Source organism: Elgaria multicarinata, chromosome 5, assembly GCF_023053635.1.
Source record: "Elgaria multicarinata webbii isolate HBS135686 ecotype San Diego chromosome 5, rElgMul1.1.pri, whole genome shotgun sequence".
NCBI lineage: Eukaryota > Metazoa > Chordata > Lepidosauria > Squamata > Anguidae > Elgaria > Elgaria multicarinata.
In genome coordinates this window covers 113,712,786-113,738,179 of record NC_086175.1, presented here as the reverse complement: position 1 = coordinate 113,738,179, position 25,394 = coordinate 113,712,786, and the positions used below count along the sequence as shown (strand labels likewise).

The 25,394-nt window shown below is 38.8% G+C and overlaps 1 protein-coding gene across 5 annotated transcripts in view; it reads left to right on the top strand.

Annotated features, from left to right (window-relative positions):
• ZMYM2 (zinc finger MYM-type containing 2) overlaps window positions 1–25,394 on the top strand; it is a 75,009-nt gene that overhangs the window by 47,082 nt on the left and 2,533 nt on the right. For all 5 annotated transcript variants that reach the window (XM_063127047.1, XM_063127050.1, XM_063127049.1 and 2 more), the window contains 16 exons: window positions 1,929–2,079; window positions 3,622–3,737; window positions 7,930–8,046; window positions 9,281–9,431; window positions 11,033–11,205; window positions 12,270–12,435; window positions 12,940–12,974; window positions 15,054–15,183; window positions 15,332–15,447; window positions 16,479–16,656; window positions 17,897–18,004; window positions 19,499–19,593; window positions 21,174–21,342; window positions 21,743–21,894; window positions 22,781–22,895; window positions 23,413–23,664. In XM_063127047.1, coding sequence (XP_062983117.1) covers window positions 1,929–2,079; window positions 3,622–3,737; window positions 7,930–8,046; window positions 9,281–9,431; window positions 11,033–11,205; window positions 12,270–12,435; window positions 12,940–12,974; window positions 15,054–15,183; window positions 15,332–15,447; window positions 16,479–16,656; window positions 17,897–18,004; window positions 19,499–19,593; window positions 21,174–21,342; window positions 21,743–21,894; window positions 22,781–22,895; window positions 23,413–23,664 — 2,224 coding nt within the window. The remainder of the gene's footprint in view (window positions 1–1,928; window positions 2,080–3,621; window positions 3,738–7,929; window positions 8,047–9,280; window positions 9,432–11,032; window positions 11,206–12,269; window positions 12,436–12,939; window positions 12,975–15,053; window positions 15,184–15,331; window positions 15,448–16,478; window positions 16,657–17,896; window positions 18,005–19,498; window positions 19,594–21,173; window positions 21,343–21,742; window positions 21,895–22,780; window positions 22,896–23,412; window positions 23,665–25,394) is intronic.

The following is a 25,394-nucleotide window of genomic DNA, read 5'->3' as shown; positions in this document are numbered from 1 at the left end:
CTAGCAGTAGTTAAGATTAACAACAGTTTAACAAACTGAAGCAGAAGCTTCCAGTCTCCTTGCAGCCATTTTATGGGGGGCGGGCGAGGGGAGGGAGCACACAAGCCCAAGGCTCGCAGAGGCTCATCCATGGTTTAATGTTCCATGTGATCACAGCTAGTCTTTTCTTCAGAGTATATGATTCCATGGTGCATTGCGAGGGCAGAATGGTTGCCTGTGGGATGGTGAAAGTTGTGCAGTAACCTTTGTGTAAGAATTTGGTTGTTACTGGTTGAAAGTTGCTAGTGGAAGTTCATGATGCATTTCATGGATTTTTATTGAAAAGCATGTCATTGTGGAATATTCATTGAGGTTTTTTGTTCTGAATGCTTTCCTTCCTTGAAATGCTTGCTGTTGTTCCCCGCCTTGATCAAATTGGAGAGGCGGATAAGAAATAAATTATTATTATTATTATTATTATTATTATTATTATTATTATTATTATTATTGAAATCATCTGAGTATCACCCACAGATCTTTGTGGTTAGATGTTCATCTGTTTTTACTGAGACATGATTAGAGAGATTTAGGCCTGGGGTGGGGGTGGGGACATAAGAAAACAGGGAAGACCAGGAACATGAGGGGGGAACCATTTTTTACCCTCCAGGGATTTTTGGAAAAATTCAAAAAACAATTTCCCCCTCAAAAATTCTGTTCCCCCCTCATAAGCCTTCATTCACATCTCTAGACATGGGGCAGAATCAAAGTCTGTCATTCCGTTAGCCTAAATGACATTTCATGATCATTTTACGTGGAAATCTTAGCCATAAATGTTTTACTACAACGAAGTAAATATTGCTTACTGCTTAGGGACATACTATCAAGATCAGACTATCACATCCTTGTATGGTGACTTCACGTCAAAGAAAGTTGTTTGAAGTGACCTTTGCTCAGGCTATATATTCAAAGCCATACATTAATTTTCAAGATTCTCTGGCGTGAGTTACTTCTCTCTTCTCAACTTGCTCAAGAAACCTCTTTATGGAACTTCTTAAATACAGCTGACTTTCAAGCCACCTTGAATGTATCATGTGATTAAACACAGAATATAATGAGTAATTTTGTCTCTTTGAGAAGCTTATTAGCCATATAATTGTATTTGAATGTGCAACACCCTATACTTTTACATGATTAACAGAAACAAGAAAAAATGATCATTACATCATTACATATTTGTCCCTACATCTTGATCTTACCTAGGTTCCAATGTTAGTCCTAATTAGAGTGGACCCATTGAAATGAATGGGATTGAATGCTACACATTGGATTCAAACCTATGCTAGCAAAACCGTTTTTGTTAATGTTTAGGAAAGAATGTTCCTTTCAGGGTTCAGTCTTCTGAATCTCACCTGCTAAGAACTAATTTTTATTGTGGTTCACAAAGTTATTCATTAAACTGAAATTTGAGTAATATTTCCCTTAAAATGACCACAAAGGATGAGCCTGATCTCACACAGACTTCAAAGTGTGGAATCCCACATCCAGCCAGTCAAAGGCTCAAGTGTCTTGTCTCTTGCATTTAAATGGAGTCTACATAGGAGGGTCCAATCCATATAATCCTTGCCCTTGAAAATTTATGAATAAAAATAGCATGGATGGGCACTGAACAGTAGATACCATTTAAAAATTACGTCAAATGCGTGAGCATGTGGTGAGATAGGCATGGACAGGGTGGGCAGGTGCTATCTCACTCCACCATATGTGTAGTCTACATGCTTTACAATATGTGTACATGGAGCTCTAGTGTGTGTGACGACTTTGCACAACTGTGACAATATCTGAACTTTGGAGAGGATAGTAGAAAATTCCTGCATGCCTGTTGTAATACATCAGTTTGAATCAGTTATAACTAATGTAATTTTTGCTTTTGTTTTTTATTTGCTTTTTAGAAATATGGCAAATTAACAGCTTGTACTGGTTGCAGAGCTCAGTGCAGGTTTTTTGACATGACACAGTGCATAGGACCTAATGGATATATGGAGCCATACTGCTCAACCGCATGCATGAACACACATAAATCAAAATATGCAAAATCACAAAGTAAGTGAAAAGGGTGGTGTGTTTCCAACAATAATCATAAAATACTTTTCCACTGTAAGGGAGTCTTTTTTTCACTTATTGCTTCTATCTGATTTCCCTCTGAAATAAAACTCTGAAGTTAGTTTATGCCCAAATTACATATAGGACATTTGAAAATCTTAGTTATGTTTATCTATTATGTATTAAAGCTATAATGCTTTACAGGCTCTGTCCCCATTTTGGATGTCATCTCCCCTCCCATTTTACTTTCTCAACACAGTGAGAGGCACAGAGTTCTCTGCATGGGAAAAAGTGAAATGGGGGGATGGAGGGCCAGATTACATCAGGGAAAGGATAGGGCTTTGGGAATGAAGCCATATCTCCTAACATCATCCAGCCCAATGGATTGGTCCTGGGTGGAATCTGGCCCCAGGATAGCAAACACCCCCACTTTGTGCCTTCAGACTTTTAATATTTCAGCTCATTCTTTGGTCAGCTGCAACTTGTTTTTAGTTGGACATGTAATGATAGCATCCACATTTACCTTGAATTCATTCTAGCATTATGAGGCTTACATTTTATGGTGGCAAAAGAATATTGGTAGAGCAAAGATCACAGAAGAAGCATTGCTAGCAACAGTGCTTGTCTGCCTTGACCAGATTGAATGCACGGTAAATTCTGTTAACATATACTTGATTGATATCATTACCCTTTTCGCATACAGACATAACATGTTTTGCTTAGGATAGGAACTTGTAAATAGATTAAGATAGTAGAACATTGGCTGAATTTGTTTGGACAGCCATATATCAAAATTTATCAACATAAATTTTGAAAACCCCACAAAAATAATGTATTTCAATTTAGAGAGGCATAACTTAGCAAAAAGTTTCTAATGTTAAGTTTTTAAAAAACACAACCTAGGTATTTAAATATAGCGTTCACGTTGGCCCAGTTCAGAGAATTGCCTTTTACCTGCTCATGCAACCCCTTCACTCACCTCTTCACAGGGAGAGTAATCAAATCAGGAAGTATCTAATTTAACGCTACATTGTCCGAACCATAAAACTAAGGCAACAAGCCAGGATATTAAACCACACTTTGAAATTGGTTTAATATTCTGGCTTGTTCCAAAGCTGGTTAACCATAGTTTCCTTTGGTTAGTTAGAGACTTCTTGCTTTGATTGCTTGAGGAGATAAGGGGCTGTGTGCACAGGCAAAAACTGTGTTAATATCTTGGCTTGTTAAGTTCAGATAAGGGCCTGGTTTGCATGTAATAACCAATGGGTTGTTGGGGCCGCGGGGAAGGGACCAAGCGCACTACTTCCTCTGCGCTTATCACTTCCACTTTTACTCAACAACCCAAGAATGCCTTGGGAGACAGCAGCTCATGCTACCTCTCAGCCATGATAATTCCTGGGTTAAACAACTCAGAAATCGTCATGAATCAGCTTGTGGTTGCCCAAATGCTGCCATTGATTCAACTTTGAGAAATGCCAACTTGTCATTCATAATCATGTACATTTGCATTTATTTTCTTTGTAAACTACATTTTTCTTTTAGGTATGGGAATTGTTTGCCACTTTTGTAAGCGAAACTCTTTACCTCAGTATCAAGCCACAATGCCTGATGGAATACTGTACAACTTTTGCAGTTCCAGTTGTGTAGCTAAATTTCAGGTTAGCTGTTGTGTTAAATCTCTTCCTCCCTGGATATGTATTTTTCTGTGCATGTCTTAGGTACTCCTAATACGTTCATATTAAATAATTGTGTTACTACTTATTGTTAAAAGCTAGTCTTTATAAATATATGTGTAAAGAAATGAGCCTTACAATGTGCTTCATCCAACCTTGGCTTTTCTCAGTGTAAGAGAGTAATTTTCAAAATTCAAGGGCTTTCTCATTGAGAGCTTCCTTCTAGGGGCGTTTGGATTTTGCTCCCCATTCCCCTGCCCTGGAACAAGCTACTTGTATCTCTTTCCCCACCCTTGGCACCTGGTCTGGGAGATACCATAGTTACCTGAACACAAGATCTCCTTTGAACCTGAATATTAACCACAGGATTTCCTAGTTCAGACATTACTGTGATAGAAGTGTGCTTCCTACCTGCTCATATTTTGCCATGAATAAAAGTTGGTGGGAGGCAGTTTCTAATCTCTTCTTTATCCCTTCTGGACTCCTTTTGGCTGCAAGAAAGGCCAAATGTCTAACTTAGCAACCAAAACCCCATCACAATTGATGTAATCCTATATTTTTAGAGAATAAATTTGCATTGTACAGAATAGTAGATTGATTTATAGTGCACAGGTTGCCTGGTGTTCATTCCATATGGCCAGCACTTGAAGCTTGAGTGTATGTATATTTAACTAGGCTGCCATGTTTTTCACTGCATTACTTTTATGTGGCAGAGTTGTGAAGAACATTAACCCTAGCCAATTTTAAGAGAAATGTGTCTTTTAAATAGGGATGGATGTTTCATGTTGCTTGGTAGACTATGTCTCCCAAGTAGTCCACTGCTTGTGCTTGGCTTTTACATTGGTTTTACTTAAAGTACCAAGTATTCTTTTGCCTACATCTTCCAGGGATTTACCTTCAAATTATGTGTCATATAACCAGGTTTCATCTGTGTCTGAATGTATAGAATATGACTATGCTTCTGTCTAGATTTGTTATGAGACTTGATGCTAAATGGGCCTTTAGCTTGTGTTGCTTTCCTAACATTTTGCCAACTTGCTTTGTGTAAATGAGAAGTCCTAAGATGCCACTGTAAGAAGACATTGTGATTTGTAGTAGGCATGATCCAGCCAAAGTCTTATTGAGCTTGGGAGATATTCAGGCACTTTTAGTAGAAGACTAAGTGGGTTTTAAAATCGCTTAATTTTGCCTAGATTGTACCCATTGCTTGCAGACCTCATAACTATGTTGCATTTTTAACTGTGTCCAAATTATTTATAAACCATGTAAGCATTTCTTGGACACAAGAAATCCTCTTGAATTTGCATCCAGATTTTGACTTGTTAACAATCAGTTTTAAATTGGTCATGTATCCCTGGAAAATTTATGCCCCTTCCAACTCTACTATTCTATGATTCTATGAAGATAAGTTCCATTAAATGGAATATAATTTGGCAATATTTTATATCAAGGACACTCTTGCTCTTCTGGTCATCTTGGACTGAGCTTATGTTTGCACACTTATAGCTTTATATTTCTCTCTCTATCTTTTGTTTTGAAATAGCTAGAATATGTTCGACCCGCATCTCTTTTTATACCTATAACACTGGCTGCTTTCTTTTTCATCCAAACCAGATGTACCGTTTCTGTAAAAACTCTGCAAAAAGTCCTTAAAACAGTTTTTTCGTTTTCTTTATTCTTTTTTACATTATCTACTAGGAACACTTTTTGGCTTCTCTGCTTATTTTTATTTTCATGTTCCTAGCCTACATTTCAGTCTACTTCTAGAGGCTTAAGATGTATTGATTTCTTCTGTTATAACTGTACATGTGGGCCGTTTTGCTCAACCTCTTTCTCCCTTAGAATTGTTGGCTTTGGGAGGGACATGGGAAGGAGCTGGACTACTGTGTTTGTGCACCGTCAGTCAAATCAGTGAATACAAACTGTTCTTTTTGTGGGGTAACTTTGTTATATATGCAAAGAGGGATGGACAACTCTTATCTGATGTGTATGGCTGATAATATTCTTATCCGGTGGAAAGGAAGGCAATCTTTGAATCTAGACTGCCCTTATTTTCACTGGAGTGAAAATGTACAGGTAAGATATATTTTCTTAGTTGGCAAACATCACATCACAGAAATAGTGCTGAAGATTTGAGCACCATGATATTGGCCCAATACCCATAGGCTTGAAAGATGTATCAGGATCACATGAATGAAAGTGAAACTAGACTTAGGGAGCATTCCTATGTCAGCATCTGAGGAGCCAGAGGTTTTCCCCTCTGAGGGGGAAATTCTCTCTCTCTCTCTCTCTCTCTCTCTCTCTCTCTCTCTCTCTCTCTCTCTCACACACACACACACACACACACACACACACACACACACCCGGCCATTGTGGAAATCTCCATGACGGCTTCTTCTGTAGTCACAACCACAGAAGGGAACAGGGAGGGAGGAAAGATGGGTGTGCTGGTGGGTAGAGAGAGAAAATGGTGTGGATCTTGAAGGAAGGTTGGATCCACAAGCTTTTCCATTCTTGTCCTGATCCCCAAGAAGGTGAGCAAGCTGGATGAACTCAGTTTAGCATAAAATGCTAAAAAGGAGGAACAGGAAGCAAAAACACCTCTGCCATTCCTCCCACCCTGGAAGGTTGCATCTAGTGGGCATCAATCCATTTGGATTGTGCCCTAGAGTAGAACAAGACTTGTGTGCTGGAGACATCTTTCTAAATCAGTCTGTGTATGCTATGTTCCCTCAATTAAAAAAAGCCAGATTAGCCTATGTAGATTAAGGCTAGATGTAGTTTCGTTCTCGGTCCTTCAGATTCTAAAACTAGATGTTGTGTGGATAAGTTGATAAACTTCAGAAATTCTAAGGCTTAAAAAGTAATTTTCCCTTCCCCATGGCCTGCAAAGATTCAAGCTCCACAGATACTTGCATTTTCCATTCTTCTACCTTTTAGAATTTTTTAAATTTGCACTAAATGTGAACTAATAAGGTCTTGGAACTAGAGGATGAGTCGAAGGTGCAGCTCGCATATCACAGCAGTGAATAGTGGGTTGTTGCTATGACAAGTGAACGGGGTCAAAAGAAAACAGACAATTTGTTGGGTACTTCTCTTGGATAATATAGCTCATTCAACTTTATTCTTTCCCTCCCCCTTTCAATTCAGCCTTAATTTGCTCTTATGGGTGTGGGCTCAAGAGCTTAGGGTAGCCTTCTCTGGCAGACTTTTGTGCTAAGCATCAATTGTTGATTATTGATTATTAGCATTAAGCAGTGATAGATCTGTATGTCTAGACACAAATGGCAGAGCCCAAATCATCAGGACATTGAGTATATGAACAGACCTTAGTAACACTTCCCCTCAGCTGCTTTTCATAAAACTGCTGCTTTGACTATCGTGATTACCCCAGATGTAAACCTATTAGATATGGGTGGGTGGGAATGTTTAGTTCACTGTTTATCTGGTAATGCTGCAAAGAGGTGCCTTAGATTGAGTACTGTTTAAAGAGGAGAATGGGGTAAATTGTAATAGGAGACTAGGTCATGAAGATTTGCACTCTCTTTGTCCTTCACACTTCTCCCTGGGCTTTCCTCCCCCTCATCTGTCTGTGCTTATCTCCTAACATGTCCATACCAAAGATTTTTGCTCTTCCAGCTCTACCTCACACCTGTTGCCTGAAGTTCTCCCATTGTCCCTTGCTTCCCCTTGAACCTGGCTTGAACTCCTTTGCAAAATACCCATGGGATGCCAACCATCTCTCCCTTCTTCCATGAAATCTTTGGCTTCCCCTTTCTCCCAGCTGGAATGAAGCCAATGTTACTTGCAACTATTCTTGCTCATGTTCATATTTATCCTTGACTCTTCCATCACTCCTGCCCTCAGTCTGTACTCCCTGAAGGGCAGGAGTGATGGAAGGCTTTTTTTGGGCAGGGACCAGTTTACTTGCTTATGTAGCTCTAACTTGCCATGTACATTGATGACATTGTATTAATAGTAAAAGTAAGCATTAGCAATTTGCTGAATGATTCTATATAGAGCATTTGAAATTTAGCAGAAAAAATGTATAAAGAAAACCTACATCATCATAATTCATATTCCCACTAACACTTCTAAACAGATAAAGTAATACATTCCATTATTGTATCTTATATTCTTCCTAGAGTGATCTGTATATTTTAAACATATTTTTCAGACTCTTAGTGTACAGTCTTCAACCAATGGCCAGTTTGTGGCTCCAAGTGATATTCAGCTGAAATGCAATTATTGCAAAAATACTTTCTGCTCAAAGCCTGAAGTACTGGAATGGGAAGTAAGTAAATTATACCAAAATGGAATGTGTGCTACATGTCTTAAATATAAAATGATGCTGACATGCTGAGCAATATTTTTATACTGTCACTGGTTAAATGTTACAGTGAAAGATACTAAGGGTGCAATGCTATGTATGTTCAGGCAGAAAAAGCCCTACAGCTCCCAGTATGCCCATGGCAGGGTGGCTGGAGCATGCTGAAAGTCTGGGATCTTTTTTCTAAACATGCACAGGATTGCACCCTACAGCTCTTATTCTTTAAACTTATTCTTTTATCAGTTTTAAATGTGTCATATACAAATGGCTAATCATTATTAATCATTTAAAATATTTTTTTTTAATAAGGGACAAATATTGACTACTGAAAGGTCATTAGGTTTTTTTCTGAAAATGAAATTATTGCCCCTTCTCTATATATTAGATGTCTAAATCACAAGGAGATGAAATGATACCTATTTTTGGATCCAAGGGATCCAAACCAATATCATTTTTTAATGTTTTCATTAAATTACGTGAGCTTTCAAATCCAAGAGGTGGCTCTTAGAGACAAATGAAAAGGAATACATTTTGATGACACTGTTGCATTTTTCTGCCATTTCAACTTTTAAGACCCATATAAACTGAAAACTGCCTATCTTTTCCAGCCAAAATCCAAAATAAACATGCCCTATGCATGTCTACTCAGAAGTAAGTCCCATTGTGTTCAATGGAGCTTACAGGTATAGGATTATAGCTGTATTCTCAAAATAACCAGCAGTGTAGGGATATAAATAATAGGGACAAATATAGAACATTGGTTCTACACTGTGTTGGTTATTCAATATTGAATTGCATATACTTAGAATGCAGTTTATTTTACAATATTATGATATGTTTAATTCTTGTAACGGTATATGTTTTGTATTGTGTATGTGATCCATTTGTGTATTTATAATTAAAAGAAATAAAACCCACATTTCTCATTCTTTTGATTAGCGGAAATATTCAAGCCTTATATACTGTAGATGTTGTTGTCTGATTTTACATTTTAAAGACCTAATAAACAAGCAGAATCTCCATTTAAAGTTCTTCTACCTGTTAATCTCTTCTCTGAAAGTAAATAGTGTATGTAATTTTCTTTGTATAAAAGTTCTTAAGTTAAAGTAACATTTTGTCATTTCCTTGTATGCTGCCTCTAATACATTTATTGTTACTCGTCCATTTATCTTCTGTGATATTTCATTTTTTTCATTAGAACAAAGTATATCAGTTCTGCAGTAGAATTTGTTCTGATGACTATAAGAAGCTACATTGTATAGTAACATACTGTGAATACTGTCAAGAGGAGAAGACTCTGCACGAAACAGTGAAATTTTCTGGTATCAAGAGACCATTCTGTAGTGAAGGTGTGTTTGTATCTCTGTGGTGTATATATAGTTACCAATACTGCCTTATACAGATGTAGTAATATAGAAGTCATTCAACTGTACAAAACAGGAAGTTATGAACCAGTTCTGGAAGTGCCTGAAGTTAGTGTGGTCTTTAAGGTGTAGCCTGCTGCTTATTTGAGTTTGCACGTTTTTTGTCGGCTGATATTCTGATGCGCACCTATGACAAAATGATCTCAATATCCAATGTGTCACTTCTCAATCTATCATTCATTTTTCATTATCTAGATTTTGTAAGTCCAATAAATATAATTGCTTTCTTAGGCTAGCAGATGTTATCAATGCATGTCAACACAATTACAGCTGTAACAAATAGAAGATAGCTTATCTGGCAGAAACCTGAGCCTTTGATTTCAGAATTCATTCATTCCTTTCCTGCAAATCGTGGGTTAATTGACCCATAACTTGCCGTTGTATTGTGCAAAGCAGGTCAATATAAGAATTTTGTTTACTGAGGCAGCATATAGTGAACAAAGCAGATTTGTCTTTCCTATCATGTGCAACAACGGGGGGAGGGGAGGGGAGGGGATTTAGAACAGGAAATATTTGAATGCTCAGAGGGAAACTTAGAATGTTGCCCTTTGGATCTTGGGATAAAAGATCTTGCATCTCGTTCTTTTAAAGTTGGTTTTACAATTCAGATTTACTCACTCGCCAAAGAATTTATGGTCTTTGGAGGTGGTATCCAGGTATCCATCCACTGGGAAACTAAAAAAAGCAGAGATTGAAAATTATTCTAGTTATGCATCTTTTGACGCACTGTGCGAAATAGCTGGGCTTTATCTGTTAGGAAGAACAGCAGAAGTAGCAAAAAGCTGACTTTTCTCTGTTAGCAGGTAGTAGCTAAATCAAGAAGACAGGAAAGAATTGGGGATCCTTTTAAAAATAAGAAAACTACTTTTCTTTGTATTGCTATAACTATGCCAGGATGGAATATAAAGTGATAAAACAGTCAGAAAGCTGTGATGTATATGTGCTATTGGATTGCCATATATTAGCTCTCAGCTGTGTAAAAAGGAGCAACAAAAGAACTTGATGGAGTAATAAAAGATTTCTGCAGTGAAGAGTGTTGAAAATTTCAAGACTGCCATATATTAACTATGAAAAATTAAACAATAATCCAGGACACAATTCCAGTTCATGGGTCACTGTATCTCCACTAGATGGAGCACTGCACTACAAAAAGGTTGATGTACTCCATCCTCAAATAGAAACAGTTGAACTTCTAGTATATGAAATGATAAATCAGACAATATTGTTTCCTGTGGTAAAAATTAAAGCAAAGATGTAACCTTGAAAGAATATATAACCATTTACTTTTTATTGGATATAAATGAGCGTGTAAACAATAGTTGTTACTTCTGATTGCAGGAGTTTGTACTGAACGAAAGATTGATAATTGTCAGCCAGGGGACATGGCTAAATTTCTTTTTTTAAAAAAGATCATACTCCAAGAGTAACTTGTGGAGATATGTAATATTCCGTGTTAAAACAAACCAATAGCTTTTCAATACTGTATAGGTTTCAACCATTCTCTATGCCATTTTCTTTTTTCCCAGGTTGTAAGCTGCTTTATAAACAAGACTTTGCAAGACGGTTAGGATTACGATGTGTTACTTGCAATTATTGCTCTCAGCTGTGTAAAAAGGGAGCAACGAAAGAACTTGATGGAGTAATAAGAGATTTCTGCAGTGAAGAGTGTTGTAGAAAATTTCAAGACTGGTACTATAAGGTAACACAACATTCCATAAGTATTCAAAACTTTGAAAAGAAATAATGCTGGTTAAGTACACTATCCAACAGGTTGGTGACCCAGCTGTAGTTCATTAATACAATATATATGCACACTATAAATATGAAGTGCTCAAAATGCTGTGCATATTTTAATCATTAAGTTTTATTAAAGATACATGTCAAGAGTTATGCCCAGGGGTCATCTGAGATAAGATTTGAATCAGGCATTTATAATTTATGCTTCTGACCACAACACTCCTCAAGGTTAGAATAGGCCTGTAAAGTTTAGGGGGATGTTGTTTAATATATTTTGACTATTGTTTCGAGTAATTTAGCAGGGATTTTTGTTCTTGGCAAATACCTGCTTTCCTTTCTCCTCTCTTTGTATGTTCGAATCAATTTTGTTTTACTGGATTAGAAGAAAATCTTAAAAGATAAGTATTGTAGGTTATCCTATGGTTAAAAACAGTTTGGAAGGGATTATGTTTATTTCTTCTTCAGTTTGGAAGGAATTACGTGTATTTCTACCTGCACAGAACCCTCTCTTTGGGAACTTCCTACAGCTGAGGAAAAAATAGGCGGGAACCTCTCCCCCACTGTCCTAATGCACATATTCCAGGGGTTATCACATATTCCCTCACTTATTCTTCAACTGCCATTGTGTGACTCTTGCTGGAAACTCGGTCCGTTAGTGACTTTAGAAAATAATTATATGCTGAGGTGTTTTCTCTCACTCTCTTTCTGATACCTCTTTCTCTGTCACTTTTCCTGTTTTTATCGCTTTTATTGTTTTCTTCTTATTTGTTTGCAATCTTTTTTTGATTGCAGTAACGCGAGGAGTGTATGGCCTGTTCCAAAAGTGTGTCAAGTGTGGTGGAAAATTTCCTTGCATGGACAGACATTCACTTTGCCTTCTGTGCTTCTTTGAGCGGTCATCTGTGCATTCACCCAACACACTCACCGTCCCCGCTTTGGTGTCAGACTGCTTTCTGACATCATACCGAAGTTCTTTTTCCTTTGGTTCTAGTAAATCTAGTTAACAACATTGAAATTGTTTTTAAGGCTGCAAGATGTGACTGTTGCAAAACTCAAGGAACTCTTAAAGAGAAAGTACAGTGGAGAGGAGAGATGAAACATTTCTGTGATGAGCACTGTCTTCTGCGTTTCTACTGTCAACAAAACGAACCCAATATGGCAACACAGAAAGGACCAGAAAACTTAAATTATGGTATGGTACTTCCCCTAACTAACTGCATAACACCTCACCTTTTTTTAATTTTCTGAGGAATGCCATGCCCTGTAAGCTTCCAGTTTCTACAAAAAGTTCTTCTAAGAAAAGGAATTAGAACAGTCTTTATTATAACCCAGAAATCAGTGTTTGGCAGCTGGATAAGCAGAGATTTATTACCTTAGACCTCAACATGAAATCAGAGTGGCTTGCTTGGTCAATGTCTTGGCTGCCAAATATGCACAATCTTTGCAGAAACTGGAAGTTGGACATAAAACTTTCCCTATACTTATGAGGAAGTTGAGTCTCCCGAACAAATTGTTGATCCTTAATATCAGTTCCTTAGGTTAGTAACATTTCTATATGGTCAAATAAACCTGGAAATACTAAGAAGTTGATATATAAAACCAGGAATAATTCAGTGATACTAGGGTAAAAATACTGTTTTTATCTTCTACAACTTCAAGAATGAAGTAAATTAACTTTTTCTTCTTGCTTTTATAGATCAGGGTTGTCAAACTCCCCGAACAAAAGTCACAGTAAGTAAATCATAACTTGTGTAAAATATGTAGCTGTATTCATTGTATTTGGGTCCACAATAAAATCCCTCATCTTGTCAAATTCCTATTTTGGAGAATTGAGTCTTAATGTGGTATGCTTTCTAAGGGCATGGTAATCTTCCTGCAAGTCTCTAATTTTGAAGTCTTAATGTGGGAAGGATTTCTACTAGTTCTTGTTTCTGAAATGGTTTAGGTGGGCCAAACTGCTGCATAATTCACGACTAGACAGGAAGTTTGCCCATAAGTTGCAAATTATGTTGGCAATCCTATGCATATTTATTTTGGAGTGTGATTGAAATCCATGGGACTTACTGAATAAACTTGCTTAGGTTTGTGTTCCATATTGTCTCATCTTCCAAGCTAGCATTCAAACCACTGGCCTACTATCATTACAATTTGTAAATTTAAAAAAAAATGATTAGAAACACTTTAAAACATGATTGAATGACATTAAGTGAATATGTTCAGATTATTTATTTATTAATTCAATTTATATCCTGCCTATATACAGAATACCCTACAGTAATACCACCTATTCAGAATGTTTTGTGGTGATTTGTCATTTATATTGTCAGTTTGACTATTGTTCTAATTATGGGAAGTTATTATTATTATTATTATTATTATTATTATTTATATAGCACCATCAATGTACATGGTGCTGTACAGAGTAAAACAGTAAATAGCAAGACCCTGCCGCTTAGGCTTACATTCTAATTAAATCATGGTAAAACAATAAGGAGGGGAATTTATATTAACTGTCGATCTTATTAGAGCTGCATTTTTCTTAAGTATTATATTGAACCAATGACACATACTGCTTGTGCTCTCATCTCACAAGAAAACAATACTTCACAATGGTGGCATTCACATGTCATGATAAACCGGTTGTTTGAATGACACAGTCTGCAGAAATGTGCGCTTTCTCCTCCACAATGGCTGGGAGAAGGACTCAGGAAGGGTTTACTTTTGCTTACTTAACCCATTTCATCTGAATTGTTTATCATGGTTTATCTATAGTCATCTTCAAAAGAAACCATCTACAAACCATGGTTTATGAAGCTGGCTTGTTTAAACTAATTACTTAGGGTTAATCACAATCCCAGGTTGAGGCGAAATGGGTGGTTCAGTAAAAGTGGAATTAAAAGCTTCTAAAGTCATCCTGGCCTTATAGGAAGGGGAGAGGGAGGAGCACGTGAACTAAAGGCCCACTACAGCTCTGGAGTTGTCAGCTTTCCTTCATGAAGAACATTTCTTCACATGAATTGCCCTCTAAGGAGAGCCAGCAAAACATTGATTTACTTCTCCAATCAGCTGTCATTTTAGAGAGAACAAGCCCGTTCAGACATCACAGTGGCAAATTGAGGGTTAATTAAACCATTTCCACTTTCAATAATTAAGTTGCTGGTATTATGTCTGAATCCACACAGCATTAATCTTTGGTTACAGTATAAGTCTGTGTTGTTTAACCCATAAACAACTCAGAATGTCTGTGTTTGGACATCACACTAACAAGCTATAGGTTGTTTATTGGAACCGGATACGACTCACATACTCTTGCATTCCACCACAAATCATGGATTAATTAACCCATGATTTGCCAACGTATTGTGCAGAACAGGTCAATATAAGAAATTTGCCAAATCAAATGGAAGGCCTGTTAGTCCAGCGTCCTGTTTCTCATAGTGGCTGACCTGTGCCTCTGTGAAGCCCAGCCACAGGACATGAGGACAACGGCCCACTCCTTCTCTTTCCCCCCAGCAACTGGTATTCAGTGTCACACTCCCTCTAAAGTTGGGAGATAGCATATAGCCATCATGACTAGTAGCCATTGACAGCCTCATCCTACATTAAAGAAACTTTAATGTAAGTTGAGTGAACTATTACTTAATATTTATTTATTTATTTATTTATTTGCAGTATTTATATACTGCTCCCCATTCAAAATGTTGGAGTGGTGTATAAGATAAAATAAAATAAAAACAGAATAAAATAGTTTGGGGTCCCTTTTACTTTTTGGTTGTACTAATATTGAGTGATGTCCTTACTTATTTACAGGGATCGGCACCACCTCCTTCCCCAACACCAAATAAAGAAATGAAGAACAAAGCAGTTCTTTGCAAACCTCTGACAATGACAAAAGCTACATACTGTAAACCCCACATGCAAACGAAATCTTGTCAGACAGGTAACTGTTGAACAGAAGCAGTAGGTTTCTCGTATGGCCTTTGGTCAGAAATAACAGTTGTGATTTGATCATTTTATGGCACATCCTTAGTGCTAGTATATAACATAATTATATTGTCATATGGATAATATATTGTCTTTTATTGTAGATGATGACTGGCAAAAAGAATATGTCCCTGTGCCTGTTCCAGTACCCGTGTATGTACCCATTCCTATGCACATGTATAGTCAAAATGTTCCAGTTCCTACAACGGTTCCTGTTCCAGTAAGTCAGATGCCACTCTTTTCTTTGAATTTGTTACGTTTTATCTGCCTTGAGCATTTGTTGATAATGCCATGTTCTCTCACAAAACACTGTGCTGCTTGAAGCTGAGCTGAGGTCCTCTTAGTCCTCTATTAAGAAGAGTTGATTATAATATTCAAACCTGGCTAACAGCTACAGAAATAAATGCAAGACAACCTTTAAAAGTGCTGTTATAACTTTGCAATAAGTGATGGAGACCGACCATGAGGCAGAAACCTCTAATCTGAATGCACTGTGTTGTCTTCTCTAGTATTGCCCAGGATCTCTGCCCCTGATTCATTTGCTAGGCTTTGAAAGTTCAATCTCTTTAAGGTGCTTATCTGTACAGGCATGACATGTAATTATTTATTGTAATTTATATCCTGCCTTTCTACAGAATCTAGTCAAGGCCATACCGCAGTCTTGCACCCAGCCTGTTCAGTTACAGAAACATTCAGAAATAAGGATTTGTGTATTAAGTACCGTAAAGTGAGATATAACAGAGGAGGAAAAGAATAGAAACCTGGAATCTATTTGTTTCAAAAATTGACTTCTTAATGCAAACCATTTTCACTTCCCTTCCTCCTGTCCCCTACCAATTCACTTACCAAATTTAATTCTTGTGGTATCCTTGTAAATACAGAAACCAGAAATAACCAAATTTTATAGGAGGAACTGAAGTTGCAGAGAATACAATGAGCTGAAATGAAACATAAAATTAAAGCTTGGTACTTTAAAAAATGCAGTCTTGCATAAGTAAATTATTCTGGATCTTTTCATCTCCCCCACCATTGCATATCAATGTGATATTTCCCCACCCAACCTGTACCAACATTTTTAATAATATATGCTTTTCATCAGTGTTCAGTTAGGCCCTGTTGAATGCTACATTTCTAAGCCACTAATTATTTCTCCTTTGAAAAGAATGTACTCAGTTTCTGCTTTATACATTGCTTGGTGTTGATAGTGCTTTGTCATTAGCAAAGTTAATGATTTAATTGTTCCTATTCTAGGTACCAGTTCCAGTTTTTCTGCCTACTACACTAGATAGCAGTGAGAAGATACTTGAAGCAATAGAAAAACTAAAGAATAAAACCCCTTCTAGTCCTGAAGTGGCTGGAGATTTATTGGCTGTAGTAAAAGAGGAGATGCCTGAAAAAGATGAAAAAGTTGAACCTGCAGAGCTCAAAAGTATGTCTTGATGGCAAATTTTGTTTGTTTGGTTTGTGTAGTTTGCAAATCTTGGTGGTCAGTTCCTTTTGTCCATGTGAGCAGTCCTGATCTTTCCTTGAGCATCCACTTACAGGGAGAAGTGTAATGTTTGTACCAGTGAATCACAGGCCCAGGACACAGCGGTGCCTATGACTGCAGGGGCGGCTATGGCCAACCCCAAGATCATTTTAATGAATCTGAATAATCCAGATCAATTCCTGAGTTGAGGTGTGGTGAAACTCTGTTGAACATTCTGAACAAAAGGGGTTGTTTGAAACCTTAACGTTTTTAAAGTTTGACAGAGATCCCGCCTCATTTACTGCTAGTAGAGGAACCATTCGTGTTATGACAAGTGGGTGAGGGCGAAGGAAGAATCCTTTCCTCTGTTAGCCTCCTACTCTGACCTAGTGTGGCAAGAGCTCCCTCTCTTGATCATTACAGCAGCACAAGATCTGATGGAAAACTGACAGTGAAGAGCACAGTATCTAAGGCTAGGTTGCATCATGAGCTTGGACCTAGGTTGCAACCGAGCCTCACTGTTGCGGAAGTGGGCCGACTGCTAGCTCAGAGAGGTAAGCAACAGCTAGGATGGTGTAGGCAATTCTGCTCCTGCAAGCCTTTGGTTTGTGGGGGAAATGGCTGATCATCCCAAGGCCATATCACATATGGGGTGAAGCGAGTGGGCGAAAGCCCTGGTAGCGAGTGGTGTACATGCTATTGTGCAAAGAATCATGGGGGTTGATCATCTTCCATTCGCAGTACAGCTATACGGAGTGGTTTGGGCTTGAGTAGTATGTATCCTGACAAGGATGTGTGTCCTTCTGGAGAGGAGGACATGCTGCACCAAAGGAGAGTGCATATATATAGTGTTTTGAGTCCACATGGCACAAGCCATGATGCTTTCTGCAGTCTTTTGATATTCAGGGCTTTCTTGGGAAGATGATAGTGGATAGGGGACTGTGGAGGAAAGAGTGAGGCTAGCTTACTTTTTTTCTGATTGTGGGGCGTACAACCTTTTCCTGCTTCTGAATGCTTTGGAGCTACTTTCTAGTACTAGATAGTAAGTTAGCGTTATATACTGTATCTGATTAAGCCTTTTTGATAGGTTCAGGTAAGTTTGTCCATTTCGTGCCTCTCTCTGGCTCTGAACTAGCTTTACTTAGGGCTATAAAACATTCTAAGGGGAATCAAAATATAACTTGCCTTTCTTTAATTACAGGTGTAATAACTGAGACAGAATTGCCTAACTCTGAAACTGAAACGCAGACAAGCTTGCCCGATATTCCATATGAGCCAGACCTTGATATTGAGGTTGATTTTCCTAGAGGTTTGTACACTAGCTTCTTTAATGAATAGCCTGAATGAATGTCAACATGGGGCAAACGTGTTCTAAATGCTTGTTCTCATATCCCCAGGAAATTCACACTCCAGTCTTTGCTTTATTATTAACGTATTGATTTCTAGCTGAAGCCTTACCCAAGCTGGTGCCCCCCAGGTGTTTTGGACTACAACTCCCACAATCCTCAGCCAGCATGGAGTTGTAGCCCAACACATCTGGAGGGCACCACCTTGAGAGAGGGCTGGCGTAGAACAATTCTACAAACAGGTTTATGAGATGCCTTTGCTGAACCAGAGCAAAGGTCCATCTGGATCAGCCTTCCCCAATAGCTGGCCAATTACTCTTCTTCAGAAGCTCACGCACCAGGCGTAATGGTGGTAGGCATATCTGTTCCTTGTCCCTAGCATCTGAATGTGGGCCACTCATTCCCACCTACCCTATTATGGCTACCAGTCACTGACCTTCTTCTCTGAATGTATCTAATTCCTTTATTCCAATGCCCTCACCTTCAGTTTGAGATACCTCATCACTAAAGATCCATAGTTCATCTTCATTGCACCCACTCAACCCCCACTTTCTTCTTCCTTACGTTAAAAAACCTAAAGAAGTGTCCTACTCAAAGCCATTTTTCCTTCTGAAACTGAGTCTTGGGATTGGAGGAAATGGACTTCCCCAGCCCTGCCTGCCCATGGCAGCCTTTCCAGCCCCTACAAACATGCTATACAGAAGATCAGGCTGCTAAGGAAGGTAGGCTGTGGTGCTTGGGGATGGGACTGAAGTGGAAAGTGTGGATCCCTCCAAAATCGGGCAAAGGCATCTTCCACAAGCAGAGCTCTGCTCACAATAGATGCCCTCACCCAGCTTGCCCCTTCCACCTCAGACTCCTCCCCCCACACCACCGCCTATCCCATTCAGCAGGTCCTCTGACCCCCTTTGCAGCACTTAGGGATAAGGGCTGTGGTGAGGAGAGGATGTCCATTTCCACCAGCCCATTGCACTTGCCTAAATCTGGATACAATCTAATATCTCTTGGCCTGCAGGGGACTGATAAAGAGTCACATGCAAAGTGATGTGTGCACAGAATGGGCAGACAATGTTGCTCTTCTATCAAGTGACTAGAGATGTTAATTTTACGCGTCTTTAACACCAATAAATTTCTATACTGAAGAAACCCAACAGTGGCCATGTAGTTTGCTTGTTCCTTTGTGAAACAATGGATATGGAGTCAGTTATAATTATTTTTGGGTAAGCCAAATGCTACTAAAACAACCAGCATGCTCACTTTTATGGAAAGTCATACATGTTCTTAGAATGTTGGTGTAATGCAGTTGTTGTAGAATAGCTACCAATATTGATTAATAATATGTACAATACCTTGCACAATAAATAATGCCTCCATCAGTTATATACACCTGATGCAATCAGTGTTAGACTACATGTTAAAATATTTCTTATGGGAATGCACTTCTAATATATGTGCAGCAACAGAGGAACTTGACATGGAAAATGAATTTTTGCTGCCGCCAGTCTTTGGAGAGGAATACGAGGAACAGCCAAGACCTCGAACTAAAAAGAAGGTAATGTGACTGAAACATGTTCTAATGAACATTGCATGACATATTTATAATGAGAGCTTGAAATGAGCCTACGATGAAGGAAGGTGGGGCGGGAGACCCAGTGGGTGAATTTTGGGTGTTATTAATGGTAGAAGGCAGACAGTGTGACCAACAGGGCCAAATTCATTGAGAAGGTCTCCTGCACAAGCCTCACTGAGATGAAAATGTTCTCATGCAGCTTCCTTCATTTCCTCAAGAGAACTTCTCAGTGGCTCATGCCTCATATTAAACTGAGAGAGATTTACATTTCACCTTTATTCTTCAGGCACCAAAATGCCTCAGATCAGCCCTTATGAGAATAACTTTTAAAACAATAATGTAAAGAACTGGATTTCTCAGTGCATACATCTAATCTGCCTTATCCAAAGGACTTGTAACACAACCATTGGACATCTAAGGTTTAAAATAGATACAAAATTTTGGACAAATCCGTAAATAAAACTCTTTCCAACTGCAGAAAGCTAATTTAAATCTTTTGGGAGGGGGTGTTGTTTCTGAAAAAGGTGCTGTAAAGTGCTGTTATACTGGTGGCACTATAAAAGTAATCATTCTATGCATGGTTTCTGTGCATCACACATACAGACTCTGCACCTGCATGGATCCCTGTTCGGGAGCCATTTATAACTAAGGAAGCCCTCATTGTCCCCATAGTCTGGCCACAGTGGTACTTAATCATTTTGCATTTTGGTTACTGTAGTGTGCTTTACATGGAGCTGTTCGGAAACTACAGCTAGTGTAAAATGCAGCAGCCAGGCTTTTGTCTAGTGTGCATTTTATAGACCAGTCCTGAACTAGCTTCACTGGCTACCAATTTGTTTCTGAAACCAGTCCAAGCTGCTGGTTCTTACCTATGGAGTCCTAAGCCAGCTTGAATATCTGAGACACCTCTTCTTCCCGTATATACCTGCCCAGTGTTCATCACTTGAGGCTCTGTTACATGTCCCACCTCCTAGAGGGGTGAATTTGGTGTGGGGACATGAGATGGGCTCTCCTGTATAGCAGTGCCCTGGTTATGAAACTCCCATCCCAGGGAAGTCGGCTTCACTCCCTTCTAACTGCCTATCAACCAGTTGGTTAAGAAACCTATTCTGTCCCACCAAGCTTTTAGTGATTAATGCTGCTCTTTGGTTTTGGAAGATCCTCTTGTTTTATTGTGATGTATGTATTTTATCATTTTGGTTTAGTTTTAGTTTTGTTTGGAATTGTGTGATTTATTGTTTTTCTTATTTTATTGTAAACCTCCTTGAGCACTCATTGAGTGTAGGGGTGATTCAGAAATACATTAAATAAATAATAATTGCTGCAAAATGAAACCAACTTTTTACTGTAGTGCAGAACAGTTCTTGAAAGAGATTATAGTTTAAGGAACTAACCAGCTGATCCGTGAAGCCTCAAGTATTACCTTGGTTTTTAAAAATCTGCTTCGCAGCTGGTAGTTATGCTTTATTTGGATTTCATCTATCCATAGTAGAGAGTAGAATTACTAACTGTAAGTTCAATGTTAATAAGCAGTAATATTTACAGGTCTGTTTTAATGGCAGGGAGCGAAGAGAAAAGCAGTGTCAGAATACCACTCTCAGGATGATAGCTCTGAGAATTCAGAGTGCAGTTTTCCCTTCAAGTATGCATATGGTGTAAATGCATGGAAACACTGGGTAAAAACTAGGAATCTAGATGAAGATCTGCCAGTATTAGATGAGCTGAAATCAAGTAAGTATTTCCTACTTAGCTATAAGTCTTAGGCCTAAAAGACAGCCAGTGTGCTCCAGTAGATAAGTGTGTTGATCTTGGACCTGGGTTCAGATTCTGACTTTGCCATGGGCTTACTGGGGTGGTGTAAGTTTCAGAGCCTGATCAGTGACATGGGGTTATAGCAAGTTATCTGAAATAATTATTATGAGTACCAAGTAGCTAAGCATTAGAAGTACTATAGAAATTGACAGTTTTAGTGAAAAACTCTCTATATATTTTGTGTGTGAGACCGGCTTTTATGGTAGTATTTGTAATTTCTTTGAAAGCATTGTTATCTTTATTTTGTACTTTTATGCTGGACGCTTTATTTTATTACAAAGTGATTGCATTAGATTACTCTTTATATTTTGCACTGCAGCAAAGACAGTGAAATTAAAAGAAGACATTGTATCTCATACTTCAAATGAGCTAAACTTTGGGTTGGCACACTTTGTAAATGAAATCCGAAGACCAAATGGAGAAAGCTATGCACCAGACAGTATCTATTATCTGTGTCTTGGGATTCAGGAGGTGAGAAACGTAAAAGTAATAATAATGATGTTAATCTATATGGGATGGGTATTATGATTAGCTTTAATAAAAGGCTTGGTGTGGCATACGATGGAATTATCTGGCCACTTTCATACATCACATTAAAATATGGTCTAGCATGACATATACAAACTCAAATGAACTCAAGCAAAGCTCAGGTTCATAGAATAGCAGAGTTGGAAGGGGCCTACAAGGCCATCGAGTCCAACCCCCTGCTCAGTGCAGGAATCCACCCTAAAGCATCCCTGACAGATGGTTGTCCAGCTGCCTCTTGAAGGCCTCTAGTGTGGCCTCTATCTTGATTCATGAGGCCAAGAGGAAGAGTTCGACCGTACTTAGTTTTTATGTCCCCCTGAATCTCAGCTTGACATTGCGTGCAGTTTTAGATTCGTTGGTTTATAACAAACTGTGGTCAGTTTCTGAACAAACTAACTTCCAAGCTATGGTTTATGGAAATAGCTTGTTGGAGCACTGTCCAGAACAGCATGGGAAGTGGTGCCGGGGGGAGGGGGGGCTGCAGGGGTTGGGAAGGATCTGTGAAAATCACCTCTCCCCCCTGCCCCTTTCCTTGAACTTAGGCCTCTGCTGGATCAAAGGGCCTCACTTCATACAAGATCTGTTTCTGGGACAGGAACAGCATGTTTAAAACAAACCCAATAGGTTTACCTTCAACAAGCCTGTTAGTTGCTGAACTGAGACACATTTGTTACCTTGTCAGAATAGTGCTGTCATATGCAAGATGGCTTACTTTCAAATTACCCTGTGATTTGGGTGGTATAAATATGCATGCATAAAAGAAATTGATATTTGTAGAATGTTCTTGCTGTTAAAGTATACTAAATTTTATGCTTCTCTTTTTCTATAGTATCTGAATGGAAGCAATAGAAAAGTTAATATCTTTTTGGATCCTAATTACCATACCTTTGAGCAGGAAATAAATAAAATACTGAGAAGCTGGCAACCAAGCATACTTCCAGATGGTAACTGTTCTTGTTCTGGTCATTTCTGTCCCTTCTTTCTAAACTTACATTCCTTATGCACTTCAGTCCAGTGTAATTAAATTTATTCACCTTTTTAGTATATGGAGAGTCTAAGGACAGTATCCATTCTGGAAATGAGCATTGCTGCTCGTTTCTGTGATTATTTTAGGAACTGGTAGTTCCTGTTGTGTTAGCAATCCATTTTGATACCTCAATAGAACCAGCAGAGACACAGAAGCAGTATAGGATACTGCCTTAAATATTTAAATTCTATGAAACTTATCATGATTATAAATGTGTGTAACTTTCAGTTAATTTTTAAGCCTAAAGAGCTGGGACTATGCAACTTTATTTTGTACAAGACATTTCTGAGAGATATGAACAAATTAGTTTAGTTTAACCTATTTTTTTTTCTTTTCTTAAAGAAGTGTATTTGAATTACTTTGAAGCTGAAAGATGCAGCTCAGCCACATTTGCAGGATGATTCTTTCTGTATCCTCTTTATTTTTCCTGCCAGGTTCAATATTTTCTCGCGTTGAAGAAGATTATCTCTGGAGGATAAAGCAGCTAGGATCTCACTCTCCAGTCGCCCTTCTAAATACACTGTTCTACTTCAACACCAAGTATTTTGGCCTGAAAACAGTGGAGCAGCACTTAAGACTTTCTTTTGGTACTGTTTATAGACATTGGAAGAAAAATCCTATAACAATGGAAAGCAAAGCTTGTCTTCGATATCAGGTTTCCTCCCTGTGTGGAACGGATAATGAAGGTAATATAACATTCCAAAGTGAATATTCTGCCCAATTGAAAGCCCACTGGGCTGCCAGCTTTAGAAGCCTGCTGACATCTATGGAGCTGATTTGGCTGAAGAGTTGTGCTCTTCTTCAGTTGTAGAAAGGGTGTGCCATCATTCTGAGACTTGAGACAAAATTTCTCCAGTAAACACTGGCCTCTAGCCCAAGTGGAGGGCCCTGTCATGTTTAACTTCCAGGTCTGTCTCTGGAAAGAGGACAAAGAAACTTCCCTTAGGAACATAGGAAGCTGCCTTATACTGAGTCCATTGGTCCATCTAGACCAGTATTGTTGACACTGAATGTTCAGAAGACATACTAAGCCATGGTGGTTAAGGGTCTTGAGCTAAACATTATGGTATAGTGTGTTGTGTGAACCACAACTTAGCATGTTTTGTGAACTATTCCTAACCATGGTGGCTACACAACCACGGTTTAAACACACTTACTAACCATTTGCTGCAAAAGGGTTATGGTTTAACGTGTTGTCTGAAGAGACCCACTGAGACCAGCTCTCCAAGGTTTTTCCAGTCCTACCTGAAGATGCTGGAGATTGAACCTGGGAATGTATGTATGCAAAATGTGCTCTGCCACTGTACCATGGCCTTATTTGGTCTGACTAACAGTGTTGTCTGACTGCGGGCAGCAGTTCTCCAGTTGTGATCAATAAATAAATACAGGGATTCTGACAGATCTTTCCAAGCTCTGCCTAGAACCTGAAACCATCTTTATGCCAAGTATGTAATCTACCACTGAGGTGCAGCCCTTCCTCAAAGCTATGGCAAAGCAGTAAATCCTAAAAGATTCGTATTGCTGATTCCGTTTTAAAGCTTTTGACCATGTGCTGTTTACCTTTTACATTTCACCCCATCACTCTTCTCTGTCACAGTGCACCTCACACTTCCCCTTCCTTCATATGGAATCAAGGACAAGTGAGCTAAGGAGCTGTTGAGTGGTTTGAGGACACAGGGCTGTCTTCCCTTATAGTGCCAAACCAGGGGAAAAGATACAGAAGGAACAAGAGAGCCTGTAGTACAAGCACAGCAGACACTGACCCAAGAATGAAAAGAAGGTCCCCTGCTGTGACTCTACTAATCAATTGTCAAAATGGTGGTATCCCTTCAGTCTAAACATGCCAAAAATGTCTGAGCTTGATGACTGTGCTTGAGACGTAACATAAGAACTGTTTGGGGTTTAACATGAACAGTTGTATTTAAATATGATTTAGTGGTCCATGTAGCTCCCATTTCTGCAAATTCTCAACATTTCTTTTTACCTGATGAAGTTCTATTTTAATAACTTGCTACATCTTTTTTGTTTGTGAAGAGATGCTTGTAAAGGCAGGGCCTTTATTTAGGAAAGGGGGAAGGGGAATAATTACTGCAAACCAATCCATACCCCAGGAAATAAAGCCAGACTGCTCACTTGAGGGAATGGTATTAAAGGCAAAACTGAAGTACTTTGGCCACATAATGAGAAGACGGGATACCCTGGAGAAGAGGCTGATGCTAGAGAAAGTGGAAGGCAAAAGGAAGAGGGGCCGACCAAGGGCAAGGTGGATGGATGATATTCTGGAGGTGACAGACTTGACCTTGGGGGGGAGCTAGGGGTGGCGACAGCCGACAGAAAGCTCTGGCGTGGGCTGGTCCATGAAGTCACGAAGAGTCAGAAATGACTGAACGAATAAACAACAACATGTTTCTTGATG